General features: G+C 42.5%; 1 protein-coding gene across 2 annotated transcripts in view; it reads left to right on the forward strand.

The window, feature by feature from the left end:
- The window catches only part of ATF6 (activating transcription factor 6), a 209592-nt gene extending 197476 nt beyond the window's left edge, over window positions 1-12116 (forward strand). For both annotated transcript variants that reach the window (XM_069094642.1, XM_069094643.1), the window contains one exon: window positions 6185-12116. In XM_069094642.1, coding sequence (XP_068950743.1) covers window positions 6185-6396 — 212 coding nt within the window. In that variant the 3' untranslated portion in view covers window positions 6397-12116. The remainder of the gene's footprint in view (window positions 1-6184) is intronic.
- Window positions 12117-27382: the final 15266 nt, after the last annotated feature.

A 27382-nucleotide genomic window follows, 5' to 3' on the forward strand; every position in this document is an offset into this window, starting at 1 on the left:
TTTCTGTTTTCAATTTACCTTCTGGTTCTAAGAGATCTAAGCAGTTTTCTTTTAAGAATGCTTGAAATAGGATATCTGGGCTGGGGGTTATGGTCATGGTTTTCACATTGTTTTCTGAGTCATTTATTTTTGTTATAAGATATCTTATATTCCATTTTTAAAAAGTCTTTTGACTTTGTTTTAATATTTCTTGTCTCATGGAATCATTGGCTTCCATTTGGTCCCTTCTAATTTTCAGGGAGTTTGTAGCTTGGACAAAGTTTTGTACCTCTTGTGTTAATCAGTCCCTTTTCATTTTCTCCCTCCAAAGATCTCATTTCTTTTCTATTTTTTTCCCTCATGTGCTCTCATTTAATTTATAAAATCATTTTTAACTTTAAAATTCTTACTTCATTTCTTCTACGAATTCTGGTTGAGTTTGTACCCAAGTTATGTTTTATTCTGAGGCATTGCTTGTAAGTGTTTTGAGTCATTCTTTCTTTCTGCTTTTGTGTCTCAGGCATCCCTGTCACCCTTATACTTCATCTTGGTGGGTCTCTTTTTTGTTTACCCATTCTTCCAGCCTGTTTCCTGACTTTAGACTTTATATTAGGGCTTGCCTTTACCACACTTCTGGAAGGAAGGTCTGGGATGGTCCTGTTGCTGCTTTTTTCCCCCTGGTATTGAGTTTGTTTTATTCCAGAATCACAGGGACAGTCTGGAGATCTGCAGGTTTTCCATGATCCCAAAGCAGTCTGATCCAGGGCAAAGTCTGATTGCTATCCCTCTGTTCTGAGCGCTGCAAGTTCCTAACCTGAGTTTTTGGTTAAAAGGAACAGTAGAATCTTGCTGAACTCAGTTCTTGTCAGCCAGCTGGGAAGTTCTACTGGTTCATAGTGACATAACTACAGGCTTCTCTTTGGTCTGGGAGTCCTACCTTGGGAGGCTACAGGCTAGGCTACATACTGGGACCAAGATCCTGTTCAGCTCCTGTGATCTGACTCACATCTCTGCTGCTTGCTTCTGAATTTCCTCCTTTCTCAGTATACTCCCAAGACCTCCCTGACCATGAGCACCACCCTCTGGCACAGGTTCCCTTCTCAGTCCAACCTGGATGTGTGACCTAGAATTGGGTAGTGGGTGACAAAGTTACCAGTTTGTACCGGTCCCTATCAGTGTACCAGTGCAAGTCTACTGGTGATCAGTATGTGTCTGAGAAGTCCTCTTGCTCTGGTACACAGCCTCTTCCTGTGTAGGAGTACTCCATTATGCTCCTGGCTCAATTCCATCCCTAGCACCCACAGAACTCCCTGTCTGTCTTGCTAGGCCTAACTGGACCAGGTAAAGGAATCCCTGTGATTTTTTTCAGAATTTCCCCATCAGGATTCAGTCTAGTGCATTTGGCCTACTTGGCCTACTGTGGACAGGAGCTTGACTACATTACTTCCTGATGCTCTGCCATCTTGGCTCCCATATATATGTATTTTTTAAGATCAAGAAAGAGAAGGGATTTCCTACTACTCCCTACATGATAGCACTTTCCACTTGGATATCTTAAATTTTGGAAATAAGATTTTGTTTTAATCTTAAAATACTGTAACACCTTTTCCCCTCCCCACCTTGATGCCAGATGTGAAAATGTACTCAGAACCTTTGAAGCTGGAATTAAGAATTCTAGATTAGAACATTGTTCATTCAAGAAGGGAAGCTATATCTCCAGGAAGGAGGCTAAATTGGCTGTCAGATGCCTCGAAGCTGTCATTGCTCCTTTAGTTATTATCATATCTTTTTTTATTCATAATTGGAAATGTTCTGATGAAAGCAGAAATTTTACTAATGAATGGAAAGCCGTGAGATGATAACAAAGGTCTCTTTTTCTCACTCACATGTTACCTATCTTCCTGACAGTTGTTACTTCTGTTGCTTTTGAGTTTTTCCGAAGGTGGATGGATGCTTTCCATTTTCACACTTCCTTCCCTTTTTCTCTTCATTGTTCTTATTGTATATCTTGCCATTATATACCAAATGAAATCCAAGTACTCAAGGATCTCCAGATTCCAGTTCCAGCTTTACTTTCCCATATTTCTCTTCATATATTCTCATGTTTTAGCCAGAACAATGCAAAAAAACCGTGTGTGTGTGTATAACTACAGTATTGCATAAGTGCATTATAGAGGGGCAAAGCAAAGTACTGAATGAATTTGAAAAAGAAAAATCATTACTGACCTGGGAGAATAAGGAAGACTTAATGGAGAAGATGGTGTATGAATTGGGCTTTTTAAGACAGACAGAAGTTAGACAAGTGAAGAAAGGGAAGGGCAGATGTTATACTAGGCAAATGTTAGTGTAGTGAACATTATACTAAGACACTGTGAGCAAGGGTACAGAGTGCAGGTTGTGCTCAGAGGACAGAAGGTAGTTCAGTTATGCTTGAGCTGTGAGTGTAAAGGTGTAATAGGACAGAAGACCGGAAAGGTCCAGTATGAGTCTGGCTAATGGAAGCCTTTGAACTTCAGATGTAGGATGCTAACTTTAATTTAGTAAGAAGTAGAGAGATGGGAGTAGAAACAGGACCTCCGGTGGGCTCCAGCTTCCACCTTCCCCAATCCATGTAAAAGGGGACTCTAAACACACTTTGGAGCTGCAGAACCCACAAAATGACACAGAGAAGCTAACCTCCCACTGAGGACAGCCTGGCAGGCCGGCAGGAATCCAGCACAGTGCTCTGGGAGCCAAGCCCAGCCGCACACCGAGGCTTTAGACCCAGGGCAGGCCTGACCATCCATCCAGATCCTGGAGCTGACTCCAGATCAGCAGCAGCTGTGGCTGTTTCCAGATTTGTCAACACATAGATGCGAAGGACAAAGTGAGAGGTCAGTGCATTCTGGACTTTGGGACCCAGTAAGTGGGAGTGCATGGCTTTTGTCCTCAGGGCAAGAAGCTGCTGAGATGCCGGCACAGCAAGCTGGCGCCACGTAGCATCTTCAGCTCCTGGCCTGCAGAGCGTAGGGGGATGAAGCACCAGTCTGAGGGGTAATCACTCTTGCTTTAACCTGCTTGGATCTGGAATGCAGTCTAGGGTAGAGGTCCTGGGGTGTGTGTCCAGCTTGCCAGAGCGTGTGGAGACCTCAGAGAGGGCACCCATCTAATACCTCTGGCAGCTGAGAAAACCCCAGCGTTTGGGACGAAAGCTCCCCTGTCTGGTGACAGAGTCCTATTGTGGCAAAAAGCCCAGGGGTCAAGTGACTGAGGGGCGATGTGACCAGGCAAAGGAAACAAAGCAGACAGAAGATTCCAACATTACACTCCTATTTTGGGGACAAAAAGGAGCAAAGCATGGAACAGGAGGAAGACAGTGAAGTCAGAACTCCTGCACCAAAAGCTTCAAAGGAAAATATAAGCTGGTTATAGGACATAGAGGACCTTAAGAAGCAGATAAGAAAAGTGGAGGAAAAATTGGGAAGAGAAATGAGAATGATGCAAGAAAATTATGAAATGAGAGTCAACAGCCTGACTGAGGAAAATCACACCTTAAAAAATAGACTAACTCAAATGGCAAAAGAGGTTCAAAAAGGCAATGAGGAGAAGAATGCCTTAAAAAGCTGAATTTGCCAGATGGAAAAAGAATCTCAAAAGCTCACTAAGGAGAATCATAGCTTCAGAATTAGATTGGAGCAAATGGAAGCTAATGACTTCATGAGAAATCAAGATGCTATTAAACAGATCCAAACAAATGAAAGAATAGAAGGCAATGTGAAATATCTCATGGGAAAAACCACTGACCTGGAAAATAGATCCAGGAGAGATAATTTAAAAATTATTGGACTACCTGAAAGCCATGATCAAAGTAAGAACCTAGAAATCATCCTTCAGGAAGTTCTCAAAGTTCTCATCTGCCCTGATGTTTTAGAACCAGAGGGCAAAAATAGAGGTTGAAAGAATCCACCGATCACCTCCTGAAAAAGATCCCCTAAAGAAAACTCCTAGGAATATTATAGCCAGGTTCCGGAATTCCCAGATTAAGGAGAGAATATTACAAGCAGCCAGGAAGAAACAATTTGAATATTGTGGAAACACAATCAGGATAACCCAGGATCTGGCAGCTTCTACACTGAGGGATCAAAGGGCTTGGAATAAGATATTCCAGAGGGCAAAGGAGCTGGGATTAAAACCAAGAGTCACCTACCCAGCAAAACTGAATATCATGTTTCAGGGGAAAATATGGTCATTCAGTGGAAGAGAGGACTTTCAAGCATTCTTGCTGAAAAAACCAGAGTTGAATAGAAAATTCAACATTCAGATACAAGAAGCAAGAGAAGCATGAGAAGCTAAGAAAGAAAAACAGGGGTGCTTGTGAGAGAATAGAAGAATTCCAGATTTCAAAGAAGAAATGGAAGAAGACTGGGGCTAAAATTTGAAATAAGATGTAAAGATTATGGTTTGACCAACACCAACATTTTACAAAACTGCCCAATCTGAAGATTTCTTTGAAATTGGACAACTCAGAAGTGAACTGTCTGCCAAGAAAGTGCAGCTCCTACTAAGAAAACCGATTTCAGTTTGTTTTCCTTACCATCCTTGTCAATAATGAAGGGCACATCTGGAGTTACAATTTCATAGCTGCAGATCTGGCTGAACTGAGGGGAACAGTCACCGTCCAGTGCTTCCACTTTTAAAATGTTGTCATATTTCTTCTCCTCAATAACGGTAGCTTTGTAGGATTTTTCTTTAAATATAGGGGCATACTCATTCACATCATTCACCTGAATGTGTACTGTTGCTCTGATAAAGAGAAAAAAGAAAAACAAAAATATCAAACAGCGCGATTAAAGTATGTTTTTCAGCTTCTATTAGATTAACCTTTGAGTTAAAGATGTCATTTCTCCTGTACATTTCCTTCTAAAACTTAATGCCTTGCTTTGTTCAATATATGCAAGTGTGTACATATTATAAAATATAAGTTCTCTTGAGGGAAAAAAAAGTAGAGAGATGCTGAATACTTGGGATAATTATAAAAAATATAAAACATATAAAATTAAAATAAAATCATTGTTTTATTAATATTAACTAAATTAGTAACAATAATTCATATCAAATAATTACATGGTGTTAGTATAAAATTATAACTATAAAAGTACAACATATAAAATTAATATAAAATATATAAATTAACATGAAAATAATTACACATTTAATTCAGATATCCATAAAACTTTAAAGATTTGTAAAGCATTGCCACAAAAACACTGTGAGATAGGCAGTACAGATAGTATTATTCCCTCCGTGCTAATGAGGAAACAAAGACTCACAGAACGTCAGTGACTCACTTATTGTTAGAGTGCAAGCTAGGAAGGAATCAAGCCAGGATCCTCTTGTCCAATCAGATGGTGGCCAGAAGACATTTCTTGAGCACCTGGTCTGTGCCAGGCACTGCCCTAAGCCCTAGAGAGACAAAGAAAGGCATGAGACAAGTCTCTGCTCTCAGGGAAGTCACCATCTAAAGGAGGAAGCCATTGCATAAAAAGAAGCTGAAAGGGAGGGAAGGTTCCTCAGCCTGAGGACCAGAAGAAGTCCTCTCACCAGGATGGGAAATGATCCGAAGATATGGGCCCTTCATCAGTGTTCATCCTTCAGGAGGTCAGCTGGGTGGGAAATGAGGAGGCACATTCCCAAGTGACCTCCTTAAGTGGTAGAGGAGGAAGGAGGTGCTCTCCAGTGTCCAGCCACCTCTACAGTCAGAGACAGAATGCTGGCCCAGGGGCGGAGGGCTCTGAGGAAGTGTGAGTCTCATGGTGGATTTCATCTTGCAGAATAAGAAGTATCTGCAGAGGATGAAATCCAGGAGGCCAAGTAGGTGGGAAATGGTCATCCTAAGACTAGTACTTTTCCTTCCATACCATACTGTCTTCTGTTCACAGTACTGTCTGAGAACAGAAGCAGTGTGTTTTAAATTTGGCTGTGGTGCTGTCCCTTAACTGTGCCGATGAAGCACTTGTCAAAATTAACACTGTGCAGTGGTTATGAGTTGCAGCTGTGGTGGCATGTTAGGGATAAGGTCAAATGTCAGTAGTTGGTGAGATCCCTCCATTCCCATGAGGATATTTCACAAGCCTTTTCCCTTTTCAGCTCATTTACATACTTGGTGCTGTAAGCTCATCACAAAATTATGAGTTACAATAACAATCTTCTTTATTCTTTGCTGCAGAGAATGTGATCAATGGGCAGGATTATGAAGTGATGATGCAGATTGACTGTGAAGTGATGGACACCAGGATTCTCCACATCAAGAGCTCTGCTGTCCCCCCCCACCTCCGAGACCACCAGAGGAATCAGACCAGCAGCTACTTTGGCTCCCCCCCTGCCGGCCCCGAGGCCGCGGCCCGCGTTGTCAGCGCCATCACGGAGTCCTTGCAGTAGGCAGCCGCTGGGCCCGCTGCCACAGAGCTCCCCAGCTGAGCCCAGCACTGAGCCAGGCAGACCAGGGATGAGCCACGTGTCAGACAAATGCATCTTGCCGCCATCTTTTTGGCAGGCACTTTAGTATTGCCCAGTGATATAATTCAGTGTCCACCTATGAGAATGATAGACAAGGGAGCCAAGGAGGAACACTTGTGTTTTCCAGCAGTCTTCCTGTCATACACGTGGTGCTAGGGTTTTTTCTCAAATGGACAACCCTGGCAAGATTTTTCAAGAGGCAACTTCAGTCCTTGATTCCTCCAATATTACCCTTCAGAGCGTTTCTGTACTTTCTGGGTTGTTCTTGCCATTCAGTCCTTATCTTGTGTTTAAATAGATATCTCCTGCTTTCACATCAGCTTCCTCTCCCATCCCTCTCTGAGGCATGTCCAGTGTAGCAACACTTGATGTAGTGACACGTTGTCTTACTACACATGATGTAACAAAGTGATTTTTATTTAAAGTGAAAACAAAGTTTGGAGGCCAAAGTGTTCAGGCAAACCTAATTTTTTCATTTGTTATTATGAAACTGCTCCTTCTAGGCTTGGTATTTATCCAAATGACAGGTGTCAAAATCCAGCAGCTGAAAATACTCAGCTGCTACTAAATTGTATTGAAAACAACTTTGCTTTTGACCCAAACTTAAGTTTGTGTGGAAGAGCTCTCAATTGGTGGCATTTAACCTTAATAGAATTTGTTGTTCACATTTCATATCCACCTCTTAATAAGTCTGATACTATGCTTAAAAGCTGCCTGACACTCAGTGGGTGATATGGTGGGGAACATAGAAAACATGCTGATCTGAAAGGATGAAATTTCTGTTGTCTCACTAATAATTTGAAAATGAGAGAACTACAGGAAAGTTCAATGTGGAGAATGGAGGAAGAAATAGCTAAAGTAATAAAAGTTGTTAAAGCTGTGAAAATATTTTAGGGCACTCTTTGAAATAAAGATGTAGCTTTCATATAGCTTCATTAAATTAATTCACAGGGAGTGTTTGCATGTGCTCTGGTCTTTTCTTCAATGATATCTTATACAGATTGTGAAGGCCTGCAGGAAAATACCTCATTGTATTTCTTTGGAAAGATTTGGGGGGGGGGGATGTTCTTTCTGAGTATTGCACTGATAGCAAATCCAAGTGATAAGTATCCATGTGGCTTATTACTAAGCAAGCCAGAAGCTGTTTCTTCTGAAAACTAGTAGATTGTTTGCCTTCCGACATACTTGCTAGGGAAGTCCATTTTAGCAAATGTAGCAACAGTTTTCATATTCACCATGAAGGAGACCATGACAGTTAGATTTTTTTTACTTCCCTAAAAATGACTACAGTTTTCACTTGCATTCCTCTCAAACTGTATTCAAGTAAATTTTGAATATGAAAAGAAACATTGTCCACATTGTTCCTCCCAGACCATGTAGATTTGTGTTTCTTTGACATATATTTCTGATCCCAATTACTTAAAACCGTTATCTTCCTCTAGCCTTTCCTATGGCATTTTCTTCAATAACATGGAAACATGGAGGTTTTCCTCCATCAAAATGGATAAAACATTTGCTGGCTTGCAAATTCAGTTTTTCTTTGTTAGATTTTATCCCATTCCTCTTAAGGCATCCCAGTACATTCTTCTTCCTTCTTGCAAGAAAAGGAAAAACAAAAATTCTGTCAACCCTTAATGCTTATTTTTCTATCTGTGATGTTATCTTTATATTTGTGAAATTGGGTTCAACTCAAGATTTTTAAGTCTTGCTAATATTTCTAACCCTCTGCAAAGTAAGGCCTCCCTCTAAGCAAATGCCATTCCCCTGAAGTTAGATGATCACTATGGGAAATGAGCCTGACTTCCCTGGAAAAGAAATACATGTACCAAGAAGGAATTTTGAGACTTAAAGGGTTGGTTAACCTTTTTATTCCTTATATTCTCAACCACTTTAAATCAGGACAACCCAATGTCTTACTGAATACTCACTCAATCTCTTTGCATATTTGCCAAGCAGATAAATATGGAAAAACCTTGTGTGTTCCTTGTTGAATACTATGTACTTTGGTGATCGGAGAAAGCATGTGCTATAATAAGTCTGAAATCTGACATTGGTCATCTCCTGGCACATCTCCTTTATGTCTCTGTATGTGAGCTGTCTATTTCAGATTGTCTGTAGTTTTGATTACTATGAGGAGGTGGATTAGAAATTCTCACACTGTAATTCTCTGAGGGATTTGAAGTTAGATAACTGTGTCATCAGTTTTTATAATAGAACACTTTGTGCTGTGAGCAGTCCAAATAGGACCTGTCAGAATCTTCCATCTCTTTTCACCTTTCTCTAAACCTGTCAAGAAACCATTCACTGAATGGGCTTCTTTTTTTCTGGCACAAAGCTATGATTTCATTTCCGTGAAGCTTTTCTTGGGGTCACTTGGGTTCATCAGGCAATTTCATTCCAGCTCATCACCTGAGCCCCAGCCTGGATAGTTCATACACAGGGATCAGCCACTACTTTGTGACAATAAGGTGATGGATGTGTAGGAGGCTGTAGGCCAGGTAGCTCAGAATACCTATGCAGTATGAATTACTGACAGTGATGGAGGAACCACAGTCCTATCTCTGTCTCTCTGTCCATTTGCCTTGTTGCCATCAGCCCTTCACGAACTGACCCCCTCTAGATGAGCTCTTGAGTCATAGCCTGACTGCCAAAAATGTACACCCCCAAAACTTTTTTTTGGAGAAATTTGAAAGACAACCTTCAGATTATCCCCAGATCTCTTCACCCCTTTCTTAAACTACTTAAGTCCATTGTGTGATAATGGTTTTCCTTTGGATATGTGTGTGTCCTTATGAGACAAAAAAACTGGCACTCGTTTTCTGTTCAGGAAATGAAAAATAACTATGGACGTGAATGAAACCAGACCCCAGCATCACCATTTGAGCACTGGGGCAGGAGTGTGTGCAGTGTTAACTTCTTTTTTTTCCAAGTTCTTTTAGTGGGTTTTCAAAGGCCTGCTTGATAGATGCACAGACCCCTATAAGACATACTTGCACACATTGTGCGACCTTGCTATATGCCTTTCAGCCAAGAGTACTCTGCTGATTGGCAATGGAAACAGACAATGGAAACTTTGAAGCGAAGGATTTCTCTGCACAATTTAGACTGAATAAAAGTAAAACAGATGTTCCATCACACTGACAGCTGAATCAGGTGATGAAGGGACTTTGAGCAGTTTCTCCCATGACTGGGTTAATGCATTCTGCATCAGGCCTAGAAATGAGCTTTGCTGTGTTTAAAAGTGCTTACGTGTCCAACTGAGGTAGCACCTTACTTCTCCTTTCTCAAACTGCTAATTTGGGAAAGGGTCAGTCTTTTCTCAGCAAACAGATTATTTGTTCAAGTGTTTGCATTCTGAAAAATGGGGGCGATGGGCGGGGGGAGGTGTCTCTTTAATTGCAATGAAAACCCTGTAGGACTTTCAGAGCTCCAGGAACATCTTCTGCTGTCTTTTGGCGATTACTGCCAGCTCCACCTTCCACTGGCATGCTTCATTTTTCACTTTAGCAAAAAATATAAAAGGTGTTTGAAATCAAATGCAGCAATATTATGAGTCATCCTTCAGTGTTCAGGAAAAAAAAATACTTGGAAACTGACAAGAAACTTTGAATCCAGGCTGATTTTCAATGTGTTTTATTACAGACACACTGTCATTAGAAATATTATGGATTTGCCTCCTCCTCCCCTGTACATGCATACCCGTAGGCAAAAGGTGGGGATCTAATTTTTTAAACCCCTTTCCTATGGTATTTAAACTCATTAAAATTAGATTTGTGTCAAGTTCTTCCCTTACATGCCATTTCCTGCTTCCTGTCATTGCATTAAATTGAAATGATGAAATTTGACAAGTATCTACTGTGGTAACCAGGCATGTACTCCATGTTTGACCTTCTCACAGTGCATGGAAAACAGTTTTCAACCAATTCTCAACAGTGAGAAAGTACTTACTATGCCAAGAGATCTCTCTTCATAATTAATTTTGGAAGTATCTAGTTTTCTATTATTGGAGATGGAGTAAAGGAAGCAGTGCACAGATGGAGTCCCCCTTTCTTCTGTGTGACATGAAATCTCTCCACCCATGAGCATCTTATTCTGCATTTAGAAGGGCCTGACACAGGCTTCCTTCAACAGAATAAGATGTATAGCTATATTCATAGGAGTTGAACTTGTTATTAAACTATTTCAGTAAAATACCCATCCTTTCTGACCCATTGCTGAAACTGCCATAATGCTACATTCATCTCTCTATTGACCCCCCATTTTGTTACCTTTACAATAATAGGTAGTCTGTAGTCTGTTTACCTAATGTAGACTAACGTTTGGCAACAACGAGGATTGGGATTGTCATTTGTCTCAACCCATAATTGTTTAAAAAATAATCGGGGCAGAGCAAAGGCATTTGCTGTTATGGGGGCCAAGTATAGCTTTTGCTTAAAAAGCATGAAAGGAGTGATTAGAGATGGAAACATTTGGAGAGAGACTGGAGTTCCAACTTGTAATTGCCAATGATGGGGGGGAAATCGCAGGGTTTGGGTTTGGGTTTTTTGTTTTGTTTTATTTTATTTTTTAAACACAACTTCAAGGAAATAAGGGATGATGTCATATCCTATGAGAAGCATGCATTGTAAATTAGGAAGATTTGGGGTGACTTGATTTTATGTGGCCCTGTCTCTTGTCACCCAGCAAGAACAGTCTCATCCATTTATGAAGAGAATAACAGAAACATCTCATGGCAATTCATCATTATATGTAATGCATATGCTGCGTCTGAGATCTGTCAAATTAGCAAATATTTGTTTGCCATCTAATGGTTTATTTAGCATTCATGCCTCAGAAGAGGTTTGTGTGTATTTTTTAAGGGAAAGTAGTTTTGAGATCATAAGGATAAATGTGACATAATTTATCACTTTTGGCTATCACTGTGCTAGCCTCCCCAGTGATGACAGTGGTTATCAATTAAAACATTTGATTAAGAATAGAAGTGTCAGCACAGAGATAACCCTCTAATTTATTGGTTTGGGGTAGTTATTATTCAAGTGATTATCTCCAGATTGATTATATCTCTTCAGAATTTGCTCCTCTTCTAGGAATGAGCTTGATTTTTTTAAAGGTGCTTGAGTCAGTTTCCTGATGAAAATCAAGCCTGTTCTTATTTTCTAAATATTTACTAATATTACCTCTGGTAAAATTATTAATTTGTAGTTTCCCCTTACTTAGTATTTGTGCAGAATGAAACTAAGCACTGGATTCCCCCACAATTAGAAACTACCATGCAGTCTTGAATATAGGAATCTTGGTTTCTTGTTCTCATCCCATTGGCAGCTCCAGTTGGCCTACTTCCAACTCTTTCATCTGACTAGATTGAGTTTCCCAGTGCTTTCTGGGAGAGATACCTGAGAGTTTGTAAGAGATGTTGTTTCACCAGGATCATATCTTTAAGATTATATTCACACTTGCTGAATTAATAATTTGCATTAAAGATGAGGACAGGGGAAAGGGAAGATACCATTTTCTCCTTTGGTATTTATGTGGGATCACAGTTCACAAAGGAAACAAATGACAGATAATATGTATTTAATGCTTTCCAACAAGTCTTTATAATGCTGTACCTGTTCTTTGAAATAAAGAATTTTTAACTTTCATGCTTTGTTTTTCTTTATATAGAAATAAGTAGAGGATCCAAAATAAAGAAATACTTAGTATTAAGTGGTTAGAGATGGAAAAAAAAAAATGTGATATGGTTTTGTGGCCTGTTGCTATGTAGATTAAACTTTTATTTTCCTGGTTAGGTAAAATTTTCCATTATAAGACCCAATTAAGTTGAAATGCTATTTTATCAAAGATGGAAACTACAAAGAACAAGGGTCAAAGGTTGCCTGTGGAACTAAGGCCAGGACCAGGGCGGGGGTCTGTGGCCTGGGTGGGAGTGACTGCATCTCTGGGAGTGGCCAGTGTGTTGGCCAAAGCAGTGGCCCAGGGCAGTGGGCTGGGGCTACCCTTGGACTTTTGAATCCTAGCAGCAAGTATGGGAAGCTGAAGAGAGGTGGAGGATGGGAGTAGGCCATACTAAGCAGGACACCATGCTCTAAGCTTTGTTCAATGACCACATAGAGGTGTTCACAGACTGAATTATCATCACACAGTATGTCAATTATTATTATTGTTAGAAATTATTAGCTCCTGAGGGCAAAGAAATCTTTTTTTTTCACCTTCAGCACCTAGCAAGCACCTTTCCTGTAATAAGCATCTAATTGGTGTTTGTTGAATTGAGTTCAATTAATGGCCTAAGTTTGATGGTAGCAAAGGGTTTGTTAGGAAAAAACAAAGCCATTTGAGTGATGCCACTTTCACGGATCCTCTTATAACCCATTTTCCCTTGGAATAGGGTGAGAATTCTGGTCAGGGAAAGAAGCTAGGCCACACAGGGACAAAGAGGTTCCCAGTAGTGCTTAAGCTTGGTACAGTCATGCTCCCAGCCAAGCCATGCGTTTGTCATCTCCACAGAACATGTCTACCCAATTTGTTGTTGTCCCCAAGGCACAGAATCACGCATTCCATGCCATTGACTTTGGTTTTATTTCATTACTGTGATTCCTGGCTCTGTGAGGAAGTCACATATGGCAGAACCGTGTGTTGTCTACTCCTCAAGTCCTGAAACCTCAAGAAGAAAATGCAGCCTAAACAGCAGCTCCCACGCCTGCTCCGGGATTATTACCATCTACCCAGGCTGTTCCCAGCAATGCCTTAGTACTGTCTCTATGACCCAAGGGGAATTTGGAACATTCATTATCGTGATCTTAATGTAGGGCACATGGACAGAGAGAGGCCAGAACCTTTAGCCTCTTGAGGGAAAAAAAAGAACTGGACTGGCAGATGGGATTATTGAGCCATTGTCAGTGATATAAAATGTACAAGATCATGGAAGATGGGAAAGGTACCACAAGAATGGAGAACAACAGTTATCCCCATTTTTAAAAAAGGCAAGGAAACAGTCTACAAACTATAGGCCAGTGAACTTCATTTCATTTCCTGGTGGGGGGGGAGGGGGAAGAAAGGGTCTTTAAAGAAGTGTTGGTTGGTGAAAGGGAAAGTGATGCTTACAAAGAGCCGGTCAGGTCTTCATCTAGACCACATGATGCTTATACTAGCCTCGTTTCCTTTTTTGACAAGATCACTCACTAGTAGATGAGGAGAATGCTGTGAATAGAGTTTAACTAGATTTTAGAAAAGCTTTTGATAAAATATCTCCTATAATTGCAGTGAAGACGTTGTTCGTCCTTCATTATTGAAGAGGACCGATGACATCAGGAGGGTGATGTCTTGTGGGTGAATTGAACTTAAGTGAAGCAGAGCTGTGCAAAGTCATCAGCCTCACTCTCTCCTCCAGGGTCAAGTCCAGTGGTAAGACATAAGTCAAGACAACTGGCCCCAAAGACCCCTGTAGCCATAGATTTGGATGGGTGATAATAAAACCAAGTGGATTCAGTTCATTCAGGTTGAATGACTGCACTCAAAGAGTGACTCAGTATCAACACAGCAAGTCTCTAATAGAATACACAGTGAACTTTGCTGTTGAACAATTTTATAAATAACATAAATGGCATGCTCGTCATATTTGTAGGTGATGCAAAACTGGGAAAGTAGCTAACATATTGGATGGCAGGGTTAGCATCTGAAAGAACAGAGCAGGGGTGAGCAAACTGATGTCTAGGAGACCTGCCCTCAAGCTAAGATTATTTGTTTTTAGCATTTTAAAATAAAGTTTTATTGTACTTAAAAATGTAAAAGCCATTCTTAATTCACTGAATGGACTGTAGTTTACCTACCCCTGAGCTAGAACAGTAGGCTGAAAATTCAGTTGGGAGAAATGTAGTCTTGCATTTGGGGGCAACAACTCAATTTTACGAGGACAACATGGGAGATATATGGATGGGTATATCTGAAAAAGATCTGGGTGTTTTAGGGACCACAAGCACTGTAATGTGGCAGGAAAAAAAGCAAGTGGAATTTCTGGCTACCTTGACAGGGGTCATAGCTCATAGGAGTACAAAGGTGATAGTCACACATACTCAGCCTCTGCCAGACCTCATCTGAAGCATCTTATTCAGTTCTGGGCAGTGAAGAGTCTCCAAAAAAAGGCAACCAAGATGCTGATGGGTCTTAAATTCACGACATATGAGGATCATTTGAAAGAACTGGGCATGAATAAAAGAAGACTAGAGACATCTGCAAGTATTTCAAGGACTGCCATATGGAAAAGGGAATTTAGACTTTTCTGTTTGTCCCCAAAGGGCAGAATGAGGAGTGATGGATGGAAGTTGTAGAAAAGTCAATTTAGACCGATGATCAGGAAGAAACTTTCCAGCAATTGGAGGCATCCAAAGTAGGATGGACTGACTGACTCGAGGTGGCTGAGCTCCTTTCTCCCAGGCCTTCATGGATCCACTCCTCAGGGATGTTATAGTAGGTTTGCCTTTGGGTGTATGGATTGGACCAGAGAGCAACCAAGATCCCTTCCAAATCTCAAATTCTGTGATTCCGTGAATCTCAGGCTTGGAAGGAGGCCCTTCCTAAGCTTGAACAAGATCTACTTAGCAAGTGGCAATCCAGCCTTTCTTGAATCCAGCCATGCTTGAAGATGTCCAATAAGGGGGAACCTCCTACTTCTAGAGGTAACCCGTTCCACTTTGGGATAGCTCAGATTATTAGAGAATTTTCCTGATGCTAATGGCTTATGCTTCAAACGACCTCTTCTAATCTCTCCCTCTTGGAATTCTTCCTATTGTTTAAAGCCCCAGTCAAATGTCCTCTCTTTAAAGACTTCCCTCATCTTGTATCCCCCTCAAGTAGGTGATGACTTTTTCCCTCTTGAACTTCACTTGGCACATTGCAATTGTATGTGATAGTTATGTGTCCCACATTACCCCAACTAGACGTTGAGCTCCATGAAAAAAGTGATAATGTCTTCCCTGATAGGGCAGCCTAATGAATAAAATCAATCCCTGTTTTCAAGGAGTTTCCATTTCCAGTTGGAGGGAAAGAAGGAATATAATGTGCACAATGAAATAAATACGAAATCTATACAAAGTCACAAGAAGTGATTTCAAGAGGAGAAAAAAAAGTAAGAACTGAGAGGATTAGCAAAGTCCTCACGGTGACTCCCAAGCTATGCTTTTGAAGGTAGTAGGGATTCTATGAGGCAGAGAGGAGGAGGGAATACATTCCAGCCATTGGGACAGCTGGGTGCTTGAAGTGGCTAGGGTGCTGGACCTGGAGTCAGCAAGAATCATCTGCCTGCCTTCAAATCCAGCTTCAGACTCTTAGTAGCTGTGTGACCTTGGTCAAGTCACTTAACCCAGTTTGCTTCAGCTTCCACATTTATAAAATGAGCTGGAGAAGGAAATAACAAACCACTACAGAGTCTCTGCCAAGAAAACCGCGTTGAGGTCATGTAGAGTCATACACAACTCAACAACAGTAATAAGGGATACTGTGAAGCAGAGGGGAAGAGGGAATGCATTTCAGGCATAGGGGACCATTCATACAAAGATACAGGGGCGGGAGATGGGAAAGTTCATGCATGGGGAAGATGTAAGCGAATGTTTATGTCCCAGTAGACCAGCTTGACGGGGATGGCAAGTGCAAAAGGGGAGTAATATGAAATCATCCTGGAAAGGTAGATGGGAGTCAGATTGTGGAAGCCAATCCACTTAGGTTAATGTTGTTAAGCACCAACTATGGGCAGTGCTCAGAGACAACTTTCTCACTTTCTTCATGGAGCTCACAATCTAGTTGGGGCAATGTGGAACACATAGATAGCTATTATATAACATTGCAATGTGCTGAGTGAAATTCAAGAGGGAAAACATCATTTCCTACTTGAAGGGGATACAAGATGAGGGAAGTCTTTAAAGAGGGGACATTTGACTGGGGCTTTAAAAGATAGGAAGAATTCCAAGAGGGAGAGATTAGAAGAGATCGTTTGGAGCATAAGTCATTAACAAGGGTGCAAAGTCAATGGTGGAGGAAGATGGGGGATTCAAATAGAACCCAGAAGCCTCAGAGTCTAAGATGCATCATAAGTCAGCCCTGGACCTACAAACATTTGAAGTCTGACATCCTAGGGAACTGCAGCCAGGAGGCTATCTGTAGCCCCTATAGAAAAGGAAAGCCTTTCAGCAGTGGCCGGAGTTAGCTACACCCAGCAGGCAGCTACCTGGCTCAGAATCCATTTTCCTCTTTTCCTGCCAGAGCCATAACTTGGGTGGGGTGACTGGGGCTTTGCCCCAGGGAACAGAATTGAGCATGGATCAAGAGCACTTACATTTCTTCAGTATAGAAACAACAGAACTTAATACCTAAGTAGCAAGAAAAAATAGTTAGAATTGGAAGCTAGTGTTGTTGTTCAATCGGTTTCCAACTCTTTGTGGCCCCATCTGGGGTTATCTTGGCAGAGATACTAGAGTGCCTTGCCATTTCCTTCTCTAGCTCATTTTACAGATGAGGAACTGAGGCAGACAGGGTTAAGTGACTTGCCCGGCGTCACACCTCTAGTAAATGTTTGAGGCTAGATTTGAACTTATGAAGATGAATCTTCCTGACTTCATGCCCAGTGCTCTATCCACCTCGACACCTTGAGGGCGTTTCAAGCCACTTGTCCAGGGGTGATTTGTGTTGTCCCAGGTGCCCAAAATGCTAAGTATATATTTCTCCACAGTAGTAGATGCTTCATGATTGTATCTGAAATTGAATTAGAACAGAATGATATCCCTCCCTGGGGCACCCAAAAGAAACCCACTTTTGTGATCTTGGTATCTGCCAATTTGCCTCCTTCGTGGCCCTCATGTGTCCCCAGTCTCTGGCTCAGTGGGGGTTATTTGTCTATAAACTTTATATTCCTTCGTGACAGAAGGAAGGAACCTTTTTAGGACTACAATCAAATTCAGTGCCCCAGAAGTTCAGAGTTGAAGGGGGGACACAGGGGCAAGAGAAAAATGCATTTGTAAAATTAAGCCAGCTTGGTGGATTAAATAATGGCTGGGTTAGAAAGTAGCTGGGGGATGGGAGCAAAGAAAAGTGTTGGAGACACTCACAGAGATGAGGTCAGACATTCCTTTGAGATGTTAGAACTGGGAAAGTGTATGAAAATAGCCAGGGAGATGGAACTTTCCATGCAAGGGCACATTCCTGGAAAGGAAGAGAGAGAAAGACAAGGAGATGGGCCTGGTGTGCAGAGGAAGAAAGAAAGGAAACCCAAGTCTGTGGCTGCTGGACTTAGCAGAAGGTGGAGAAAAAAATCAGTGTATTCTAAGAGACAGAAGGTGTTCCTGCCAATCAGTCTATAAACATTTATTAAGCACTTGTTACATGCCAGGCATTGTAGTGCTAGAGACAGTCCCTGTCCTCAAGGAGTCTCCAATCTAATGAGGGAGATGATGTGCAAACATATACAAAGCAGGATAAGTTTAGGATAAATAGGAAATAATTAAAAGAGGGAAAGTGCTGGAATTAAGAGTAGTTAGGGCAGAAGGTGGGGTTTTAGTTGGGACTTAAAGGAAAGAGTGTGGAGGAGGGAGAACATCCCAGGTATGGGGGAGAGCCAGAGAAAATGCCCCGAGCTGAGAGATAGACTGTCTGGTTTGTGAAACAGCCAGGAGCCAGGAGGCCATCGTTGCTGGATCGAAGAGTAAGTATTAAAGAGTAAGGTACAAGAAGACTGAAAAGGTAGAAGAGGGCTAGGTTATGAAAGGTTTTAAATGGCAAACGGAGCATTTCATATTTGGTCCTAGAGGGACAAGGAGCCACTGGAGTTTATTGAGTGAGGGGAGGGATGGAGTGGGGGGTGACATGATCAGATTTGCACTTTAGGAAGATGGTGGATGGATTAGGGTAGAGATATGACTGAGATGACCCAGACAGACCGACCAGCAGATTTTTGCAATAATTCAAGCTGAGATGATAAGGGCCTGCACTTGAGGGATGGCAATGTCAGAGAAGGGAAGAAAGCATATTCAAGAGCCGGTGCAAAGGAAAAACTGATGGGTCTGGGCAACAGTTTGGATGGGGAGGGTGAGAGATAGTGAGGAATGAGGGATTCCAACTCCTGGTGCTGCCCTCTCCTTCTCCCAAAGGGGCTCTGGCTCTGGACTTGCATGGACCAGGTTCAGTCCTGTGGGGGAAGGGGGGAAACTGGACCCCAAAGCAGGGAGAGCAGGCTTTATTCTCTCTGACTGCCCCCATCTCAGAGTAACCCTGGGGAAATCTCTTAAATAAAGCTCAAGTATAACTTAAGCATCAGGGTTTCACACATAGCAGAGCAATTGAATCACAGTAATCTATTGAAAGTCAGCCCTTGGAACAAACTTTTGTTTTTAGAAGGGTTGTTGTAAGGATAAAATGAGCCAATATTTATAGAAAGCACTTAGCACATTGCCCTTGATGTAGTAGATACTGTATAAATGCTTATTTAGTTATTCCAGGGTTCTCCCAAAGCGCGTATAACAGAGTTTTCTAGAAAAGGTACTCAATATACAACATCAGCCTTAAGTATCATAAATATCCGCCATCATTTGCTCTTGTTGAATCGTTTCAGTCATGTCTGACTCTTCATGACCCCATCTGAAGTTTTCTTGGCAAAGATGCTTGAGTGGTTTGCCATTTCTTTTTCTAGCTCATGAGTCACACAAGTAGTTAGTATCTGAGGCCGGATTTGAACTCAGGGAGTTGAGTCTTCCTGACTCCAGGCCTGGCACTCTATCCACTGTGCCACAAGCTGCCCATCAGTCATAGTACAATTTCTTCCATCACAGAAAATGCTTAGAACATAAATGATTCAAAAGCACACATGAACAAATACAGAAAAACATGACGCAATTCATCATACCCATTATATTCTTGAACTCAGAACTCAGCTACCCATGAGGTAGGTGCTGGAAACATCCATTTCTCAGGACCAATGATATCTGACATAGGCTCAGAGAAGGAAACAGAAAGCAGTACCTGGCAACCAGAGACTCAGGCTCCCTTAGGAGGCTGGGTTGGGAGCAGGAGAAAGAAATCCTCTCTAGAGCTCTCTTCTTCACTCCCTTGCTAGAAGTCAGAGAGAGAAAATAAGAGATGCTTCCCAAAAGAGGCTGAGCTGTTTCTTCTAAGGGTGGACCTTCCTGGCGTCATGTCCAGCACAATCACCAGAAAGGAGAGGCAGAGCTGCGTCTTTCAGTAAGGGTACTGAGCACGTAGAAAGGTGCCAGAGCACATGTGTAACTGTGCCCCAGCATAGCAAACAGGGGGTTACCCCTGTCGTACCCATTATAGAGCCTGGATCCAAACCCTGTCTCAGCTGATTAACTACCTTGTGACCTTGAGCAAATTTTCCTTCATTTGCCTGGGCCTTGAATTCCTCACCTCTAAAATGGAAGGGCTGGACTCGACAGCTTCTAAAGTCTCTCCAACTCTAAATCTGTGATTCTATACTTTTTAGATCTGTGAGCCGACAGTCCTGTCTTGTTTGGTTCAGGCTGCCTGTTACTGTCTCTGGCCTCTGCAGGCACACTCTCTCCTAGGTTCCACTCCTCTCCCCTCCCCCAGCTGGAGTATTAATCAAGAAGGATGTTGCCTCTGGTCCAGGCTCTGTCGATATCCTCCAACCTCCTGACCCTCAGTCCCATTCCTGGGCTTACTGGGGGCTCAAGGATGATACTGTTGCCTGGAATTTTCTTGGGGCAGCTAGGTGGCCCAGTGAATAGAGTAATAGCCCTGGAGTCAGGAGGACCTGAGTTCAAATCCGGTCTCAGACACTTAACACTTACTAGCCGTGTGACCTTGGGAAAGTCACTTAACCCCAATTGCCCTGCCCTCCCCTCTCAAAAAGCAAAAAAAAAGTCTTTACGTGTAATTGAATAAAAGAAAATGCTATTAAAATATACAAAATGAAAGAAAAAGAAAGTTACTTGTTCTTTTTAAAAGAAAAGCAAACTGTGAATAATAGAGATCTACAATTTCAAGTACAATCAATCCTCTTTTCCTCTTCTATTACATAGATGGCAATGTTCATTTTGGTTTCATTAAGGTCAGAATTTTCTAGACAAACACATAATGAATCAAAGGAAGAACACTGTGACAATGAGAGAATACCAGAAGTGATTTGAAAGACAACAGCTCTGTTTAAGAGTTCTAAATCAAAGCAGGTGGAACACACTACTTTTTATATGAGTTTCCATTTGCACAGCATTTGATTGGCTCCTCATCATAAGCTGGTAAGGCAGGTGCTCTGAGGAATGACTACCATTTTGCACTGGAGAGAAACTGAGGCTGATCATGAAGATCCATCGGTATAGAAGGAGAAGAGACTTGACCCTCTCCATGCTATGCTATCTGCATTCCGACCTGCACCCTTCTCAGTAAATGAAGGTCCTGGGCTCTGGACTTTGCCCCTGGGCTCTGATTTGGGAGCCTTCCCCTGCTCTCAGAACCACCATACCACTCCCCAGGGATCTGTGTACCATGATGCCAAAGGCACCTCACTGGAATTGTTCCACTCTAGCTCTGAGAACAATGCTTAGGTCAGCATGACCGTACCTGGGAAGGACAGGTCAGTCAATTGCCCCATAACTCCATTCACCATTCCTTCTGAGTTCCTGTCCAGAACACATCAGTCCTGGCTACCACTCCCCTGGCTTTGTTGTCTTCCCCTATTAGATAAGCTCCAGAAAGGTAGGGACTGTTTTGCTTTCCTGTCTTTGTAGCCCTCAAACTTAGCACAATCTGGCACATAGTAAGTACTTAATAAATGCTTTTTTACTCATCTAGGGGTCATTTAGTTCAGAGGGTAGCTCACAATAGCCTACACACTGCTGAGTGAGGCCAGCAGCATTTTAAAATATAATTTAGAAACATTGAACAGAATAAATTAAAATACAATAAAACATAGAAAACATTAAGAAAGATAATGAACTCTGGCTGGGACACATTGGCTTTAAGAAGCTTACAAGACATCCAGTTTGAAATGCCCAATAGGCAGCTGGAGATGAGAGAATGGAGATCAGGAGAGAGGTTTGGGTGGGATAAGATCTCGGGAGCTGAGGAGGCCAACTTTAAAACTAAGAAAATACGTATGGATTAGTGGCCATTTCTCTTTGAGTCTGACACTACTGATCGAGTACAACTCACTTATTTTACAGAGGTGGCAAAAAAGAAATGGGGGAGTGCCCAGGCTCCCCCACCATCACACAAACTGTTGAATGGCAGATCCCAGACAGCTTCTAAGTCTTCTGATTACTTTCCCAGGGCTTTTTGCTCTCCATCACACTGCCTTAGAAAAATAATAAAAAGTAGTTAGCAGAACTGGTCTCTGGGACATTTCCCAATTTAAACTGCATTGTTGCCCAGCAACACACCTCCTGGGGGAAGCTCAGCTGTGGCTTAATCTTTCTCAACATTCCCATTAAACTGTGATAAACCATGATGTGGCAGCTTGAGTTCTGAGACCTCTCCTCTCCTCTCTCTAACTGGCCTCCCTTTCCCCCAATCTGCTCTATACAGTTCCTTCCTTGACTAGACTTTCCCTACCCCCAGTCCTATGAAAAACATAACCCCATATTGTGGAGTGAAAAGATCCTCAGAGCTGAAGTAATAACTCTGACTTGTTGGGGAGGGAGAGGAGAGGATGCCATCTTGGGGACATGGAGCAACCAACATCCTGATCCCTTTGCCAGGCAGCCGTGGGCGTAATAGCCTGTTTGGCCGTCATACTGTCTGTCATCCCACAGGGCCTGCCTCGGTCAGTGGAAAGGTCACCCTGAAGGCCGTCTGTCCCTGTGGGGCACAGAGGCAGGAGTGGCCCCTCTTACTAAACAGTAGTGGCCTTTGTGAAACTATGAAACCCAGAGGTTAGGGGAGGTGGAGAGTGGGAGGCTGAAAGGGCCAGAGAAGGACTTTTCATTGTCTCTGGAGAATGTCTTTCCCCCACACTAGGACTTTAATACTCATCGGGTTTATGGTGATTGGTTCTTGACCTGCACCATACAATTATCCAGTCAAAGGCTGGATCAGGGTATTAGTAATAGGAGGGCTGCTGGAGTCTGGGTCAATAGGGCTTTTCAAGATCAGTAGGGGCCCAGAGAATTGGAGAAGCCTGGGAGGGAAAGATGGAAGTGATGGCATAGATATAGCTGATATAGTGAACACTTCAAAAGTCAAGTCAACAAACATTTATTAGATAGTACCTACTATGTGTATGGAAATATGCCAAGCACTGGAGATACAAAAAAGGCAAAAATGGTCCCTTCCCTCACGCAAAATAAATGCAGGATAAGTTGGAGGTAATCTCAGTGGGGAGGCGCTGGCATTCAGGAGGAACCCGTCTTTTTGCAGGAGGTGAGATCTTGGCTGGGACTTGAAGGAAGGCAGGGAAACCATGAGACAGAGAAGAGGAGGAAGAGCCTTCCAGGCATGGGGGACAGCCATTAAGAATGCACAGCTGGAGAGATAGAGTGTCTTGAGCAATGAATAGCAAAGAGTCAGGTATGGTTTGATCCTAGAGTACATGGAGGGGAGAAGGGTAGAAGAAGATCAAAAAGGTAGAAAAGGGCCTTGTTATGATGGACTCTAAATGCCAAATAGAAAATTTTAAATTTGATATTGGAGGTAATAGGGAGCCAGTGGAGTTTATTGGATAGATGGGAGGGCATGACCAAACGTGCGCTTTAGGAAGATTGTGTTTCTAGCTGAGTGGAGGAAGGACAGGAGTGAGAAGAGATTTCAGCAAGACCAGACAGCAGGTGATTGCAATAAGCCAGGTGAAGTGATGAGGGTCTGACCAAGGTGGTGGAAGCTTTAGAAAGTGATAAAGTATGTAAGAGAAATATTGTGACGGTGACAGGGTTAGGCAACAGATTGCTTGTAGGGAGTGGTAGGACAGAAAGAGAGTGAGGATGCAAGGGTGGCACCTAGGTTGTACTGGGTGGGACCACAGCAATAGGGAAGTTAGGAGGAAGGGAGAATTTGGGGGGAAAGACAGTGAGTTTGGATACGGACATGTTGAGTTTAAGAAATCTATGGAACATTCAGTTTGAGATGCCTAATAGGCAGCTGGGGATGAGAGAGGTTAGGAAGTCAGGAAAGATGTTAGGGCTGATAAATAGACCTGAGAATCATCTGCATAGAGAAGAGAGTTGAATCCATGCCTGCTGATGAGATCAACAAGTGAAACTGTATAGAAGGAGAATTCCCAGCACAAAACTTTGGGGGATACCCCCAGTTGCTCCCAGGTGCAACCTGGAAGAAGATTCAACAAAGGAGACTGAAAAAGATTGGACAGGTAAGAGTAGAACAAGGAGAGAGGGGTGTCCTTAAAACCTGGAGAGAAGAGGGGATCAAGGAGAAGAGGGTGATCAATAATGTCACAGGCTACAGAAAGGTCAAGATGATTGAGGGTTGAGAAAAGGCTCTTAGATTTGGCAGTTAAAATATTATCATCTAGGAATTCACCTTAACCTCTGGGTAGGAAAGTAAAGTACCCCCTCCTCCAAATGTGCCTCTTCTTACCAGAGATATTTCCTGATTCTCCAGGTTGTTAATTTACCTTTTCCAACCCAATAATTTAGTATTTTTTTTAACCTATGTTATATTTTACTTTTCTGTGGGACATAAGCTACTTGAGGGCAGGAACTTTTATCTTTGTTTCTCCAATGCCAAGCATAATGCCTGGTGTAGCAGGCACACAATAAATGCTTGTTAACTGATTGAATGTGCTTACATGATCCCCCTCCCCCAAGTAGATTGTAAGCTCCTTGAGGGTCTATTTTGTTTTCTTCTTTGCTTCTCTGGTGCTTAGTACCTGATACATTGTAGATGATTACTAAAAACTTATTGACTAGTAGTCATTTGTTATTCTCCTGTTTTTTTTTTTCCATTTCCATCTAGGATAGAAATTTGTTGTTGTTGAGTCATTTCAATTGTGTCCAACTCTTCGTGATTCCATTTGGGGTTTTCTTGGCAAAGATTTATATTAGGCTAGTTAGTGGCTTGCCATTTCCTTCTCAGGCTCATTTTACAGATGAGGAAACTGAGGCAAACAGGATTAAGTGGCTTGTCCAAGGTCACACCACTAGTAAGTATCTGAAGCTTGATTTGAATTTAGGTCTTCCTGACTCTGGGCCTGGTACTCTGTCCTCTGCACTTTCCTCTATATGCTGAGCTAAGTCCAGAAATGGCATTTCATTGTCATACACAGCAGGTTATGCCTGACTGGTTGAAGATTTTTTTTCTTTTTTAAGCAATCGGGGTTAAGTAACTTGCTCAAGGTTACACGGCCAGTTATTTCTGGGTGTGGTGCTGAGTATCTGAGCCCGGGATTCGATCTCCAGGTCATCCCGACACTGGCACTGGAGCCGGTGCTCTCACTCGCTGTGCTACCTGGCCGCCCCCTGGTTGAAGATTTTGAAAGGCAGTTCTGAATCAGAAATGGATGGGTGGGCTAATGTAGCAACAAGCACCCTAGCATACCCAGGGTGGCTGCCAACACAGGTTCTTAGATCTGCTTTTCTAAAGGAAAGCAACTCAAAATGGTTGCTTTAATCAAACATATGTCATTTACCTAGTTCAGGGGGGAAAAGGTCAGCACCCCGAACTTCAGAGAATACAAACAAGTTACAAACAGAAGTTACAAGCAGACAGAGAAACAGACCAGCAGACAGGCTTCCAACTGTCTGACCATTACCTCCATACCTAGTCAGTTACCAGAGAGGGAAGAACCAACATCTGGGTTTTCAAAGCTGGGGGCTCAACGGCTGTCCAGAGTCTCATCTGGCCAAATCACACAACTCTTCCTAAAGTGAGCCCCAGAGAAAAACCTCACATCAGGGTGTGTATAACCTTCTCCTGGCTCAGAGAATGTCACAACCCTCTTGACCCACTGCCCAGTCACTAAGCAACAAGGTATGTGCATTCCTGAAAAACAAGCCTCCCGCCACAGGCTCCATGTGACCACATTCAGTCTATTAGGGGACAGAGTATATTTTCAAATCTGGGAAGGTTCTCAGAGTCACTTAAGCCTATCACAGGGCCTAGGGGCAGGGAATATCTCAGATTCCCATTCCCATAACAGCCAAGAAATAAAGGCTTGCTAGAACCATTGGAGGAGAAACACAGCTGAGCTACTGATGGAAGCAGATGCAGTCTCTGGACGAGAAAAGTGGATTGGTATCTCTACTTGTTCTGAGGCTTCATGGCCAGGAGTTGGTGATCTTGAATATGAACCTTGAATTGAATTGAACCTTTAGTTCAGTCCTTAGGAGAATAAGTGGAAAGGATTCTAGGTTTGGAGTTAGAGGGAACTGAGTTCAAATCCCATTTCTGACACTTATTGCTGGTGTGATCTCAGGCAAATATTTAAACTTTCTCTGCTTCTCTTCTTTATGGGTAAACTGAGGGAGCTGAGCCAGGTGACCTCACAGGTCTCTTCCAATTCTAAATCCATAACCCTCTACTCCTCTTCCAAATGCAGTCAATGAAAATGAAGGGAACAGGAAAAGGAGTCTGACAAGATCTTGGCAGCAGGGACACAGCTGGGATGAAGTAGGTGTTTTCCTCTGCATTGTATTCCCTTGGGAATCCCCCTGTCCAAGAGGAGAAACCAGGACAACAGGTCCTTTCTGAAGCCCCTTGGCATGTCTGCCACCATATTAGTACAAGGAGGCCCTCTGTTTCTGCTGGATGCTAAAGGTGCCAGCCAGCCTGCATAACACCAAGAGAAAAAACCGGCCAGTGATGAGCTGTGTCTCAGGCTTGGCCTTTGCAGGGTGCCTGGGCTGACATTTCTGAGGCTGTTATCCCCCCCTTGAGATGCATCTTCATCAGAAGCTGGGGAACTGCCAGTGGTCTCTATTTGCCCTAAACACTTTTCAGGTCAGACCCACAGGATCTGGCCCAGTGTCGGTCACATAGTAGATAATAAACAAATACCTGCTGATGGATTAATTACAGTGAATTCTGAGAGGCTGCCCAAATTCTTAAGTTATATAGTAATTTTCCCTGTCTGCAAATGGTCATTTGAAGCTACAACAATAGAAATGTTTCTGAAAATGTGTAAATCAAAACCCACTTCAAAGGATTGTTAGATTTTGAGCTGGCCTAGCTCTTAGAATTGCTAGGGCTTCCACTCACCTCCAATTACCTTGGGTCTGTTTCGTATGTGTTTGTATATATATTGAAGGAATGGCTAATGAAAACCCCATTCTCAGACACATGGAGTGTGTTCTGCCAATGTAGTCCTCCATACGGATGCTTGGGTCTATTTCTGGGCATGTGTTGCGGAGGTTCTGCTCTCTACTTTATGTTTCCTGTTTGATTGATTGAGTCAGACGCTGAATATCCATACAACGGATTGCTAGGGGGACAACTCTATCTTTTCCTTCTCTGGCTATACTGTAGTAAGAAATGTGAACTCCTCTGGCAGAGGAATGCTAGACTCTCTCCTCCATAGCCACCATGAAGCTAGTGAATTCATGGCCTACTAGGCAAGCCTATGTCTAAAATGAGGCCCTCTCCTCTTTTTGACATCTCAAAAGGTCTGAAATCCATATCATACCAGAGTTTGCCGATAAATGAGTCAGGTGAGGCCCCAGTGCAGACCTGGAGGGTGACCAGCTTGATCCAGCCCAGGGATGGATGAACTCTAAGACACCATGTTCTGCTGAAGCAAGGGAGAGACTCCTCAAATGGCTGTACCACTTCCAGAAGTGAACTTGGTCTAGGCAAATGCTTTTAGCCACTGTCTGGAGTCCACCCCACTAAGGACTGAGGTGGTTGAGGGAAGAGAGAGAGTACTGTTGGGGTTGGGAGAGATGGGTTTGTGTGTCTGTTCTTGCTGTATGTTCTCAGTAAATATACCTTTGTAAAAGCTAATTAA

Source organism: Petaurus breviceps, unplaced genomic scaffold (genome assembly GCF_028583685.1).
Source record: "Petaurus breviceps papuanus isolate PSGF00001 unplaced genomic scaffold, PetGlider_PUasm1.0 220, whole genome shotgun sequence".
Classification (NCBI taxonomy): domain Eukaryota; kingdom Metazoa; phylum Chordata; class Mammalia; order Diprotodontia; family Petauridae; genus Petaurus; species Petaurus breviceps.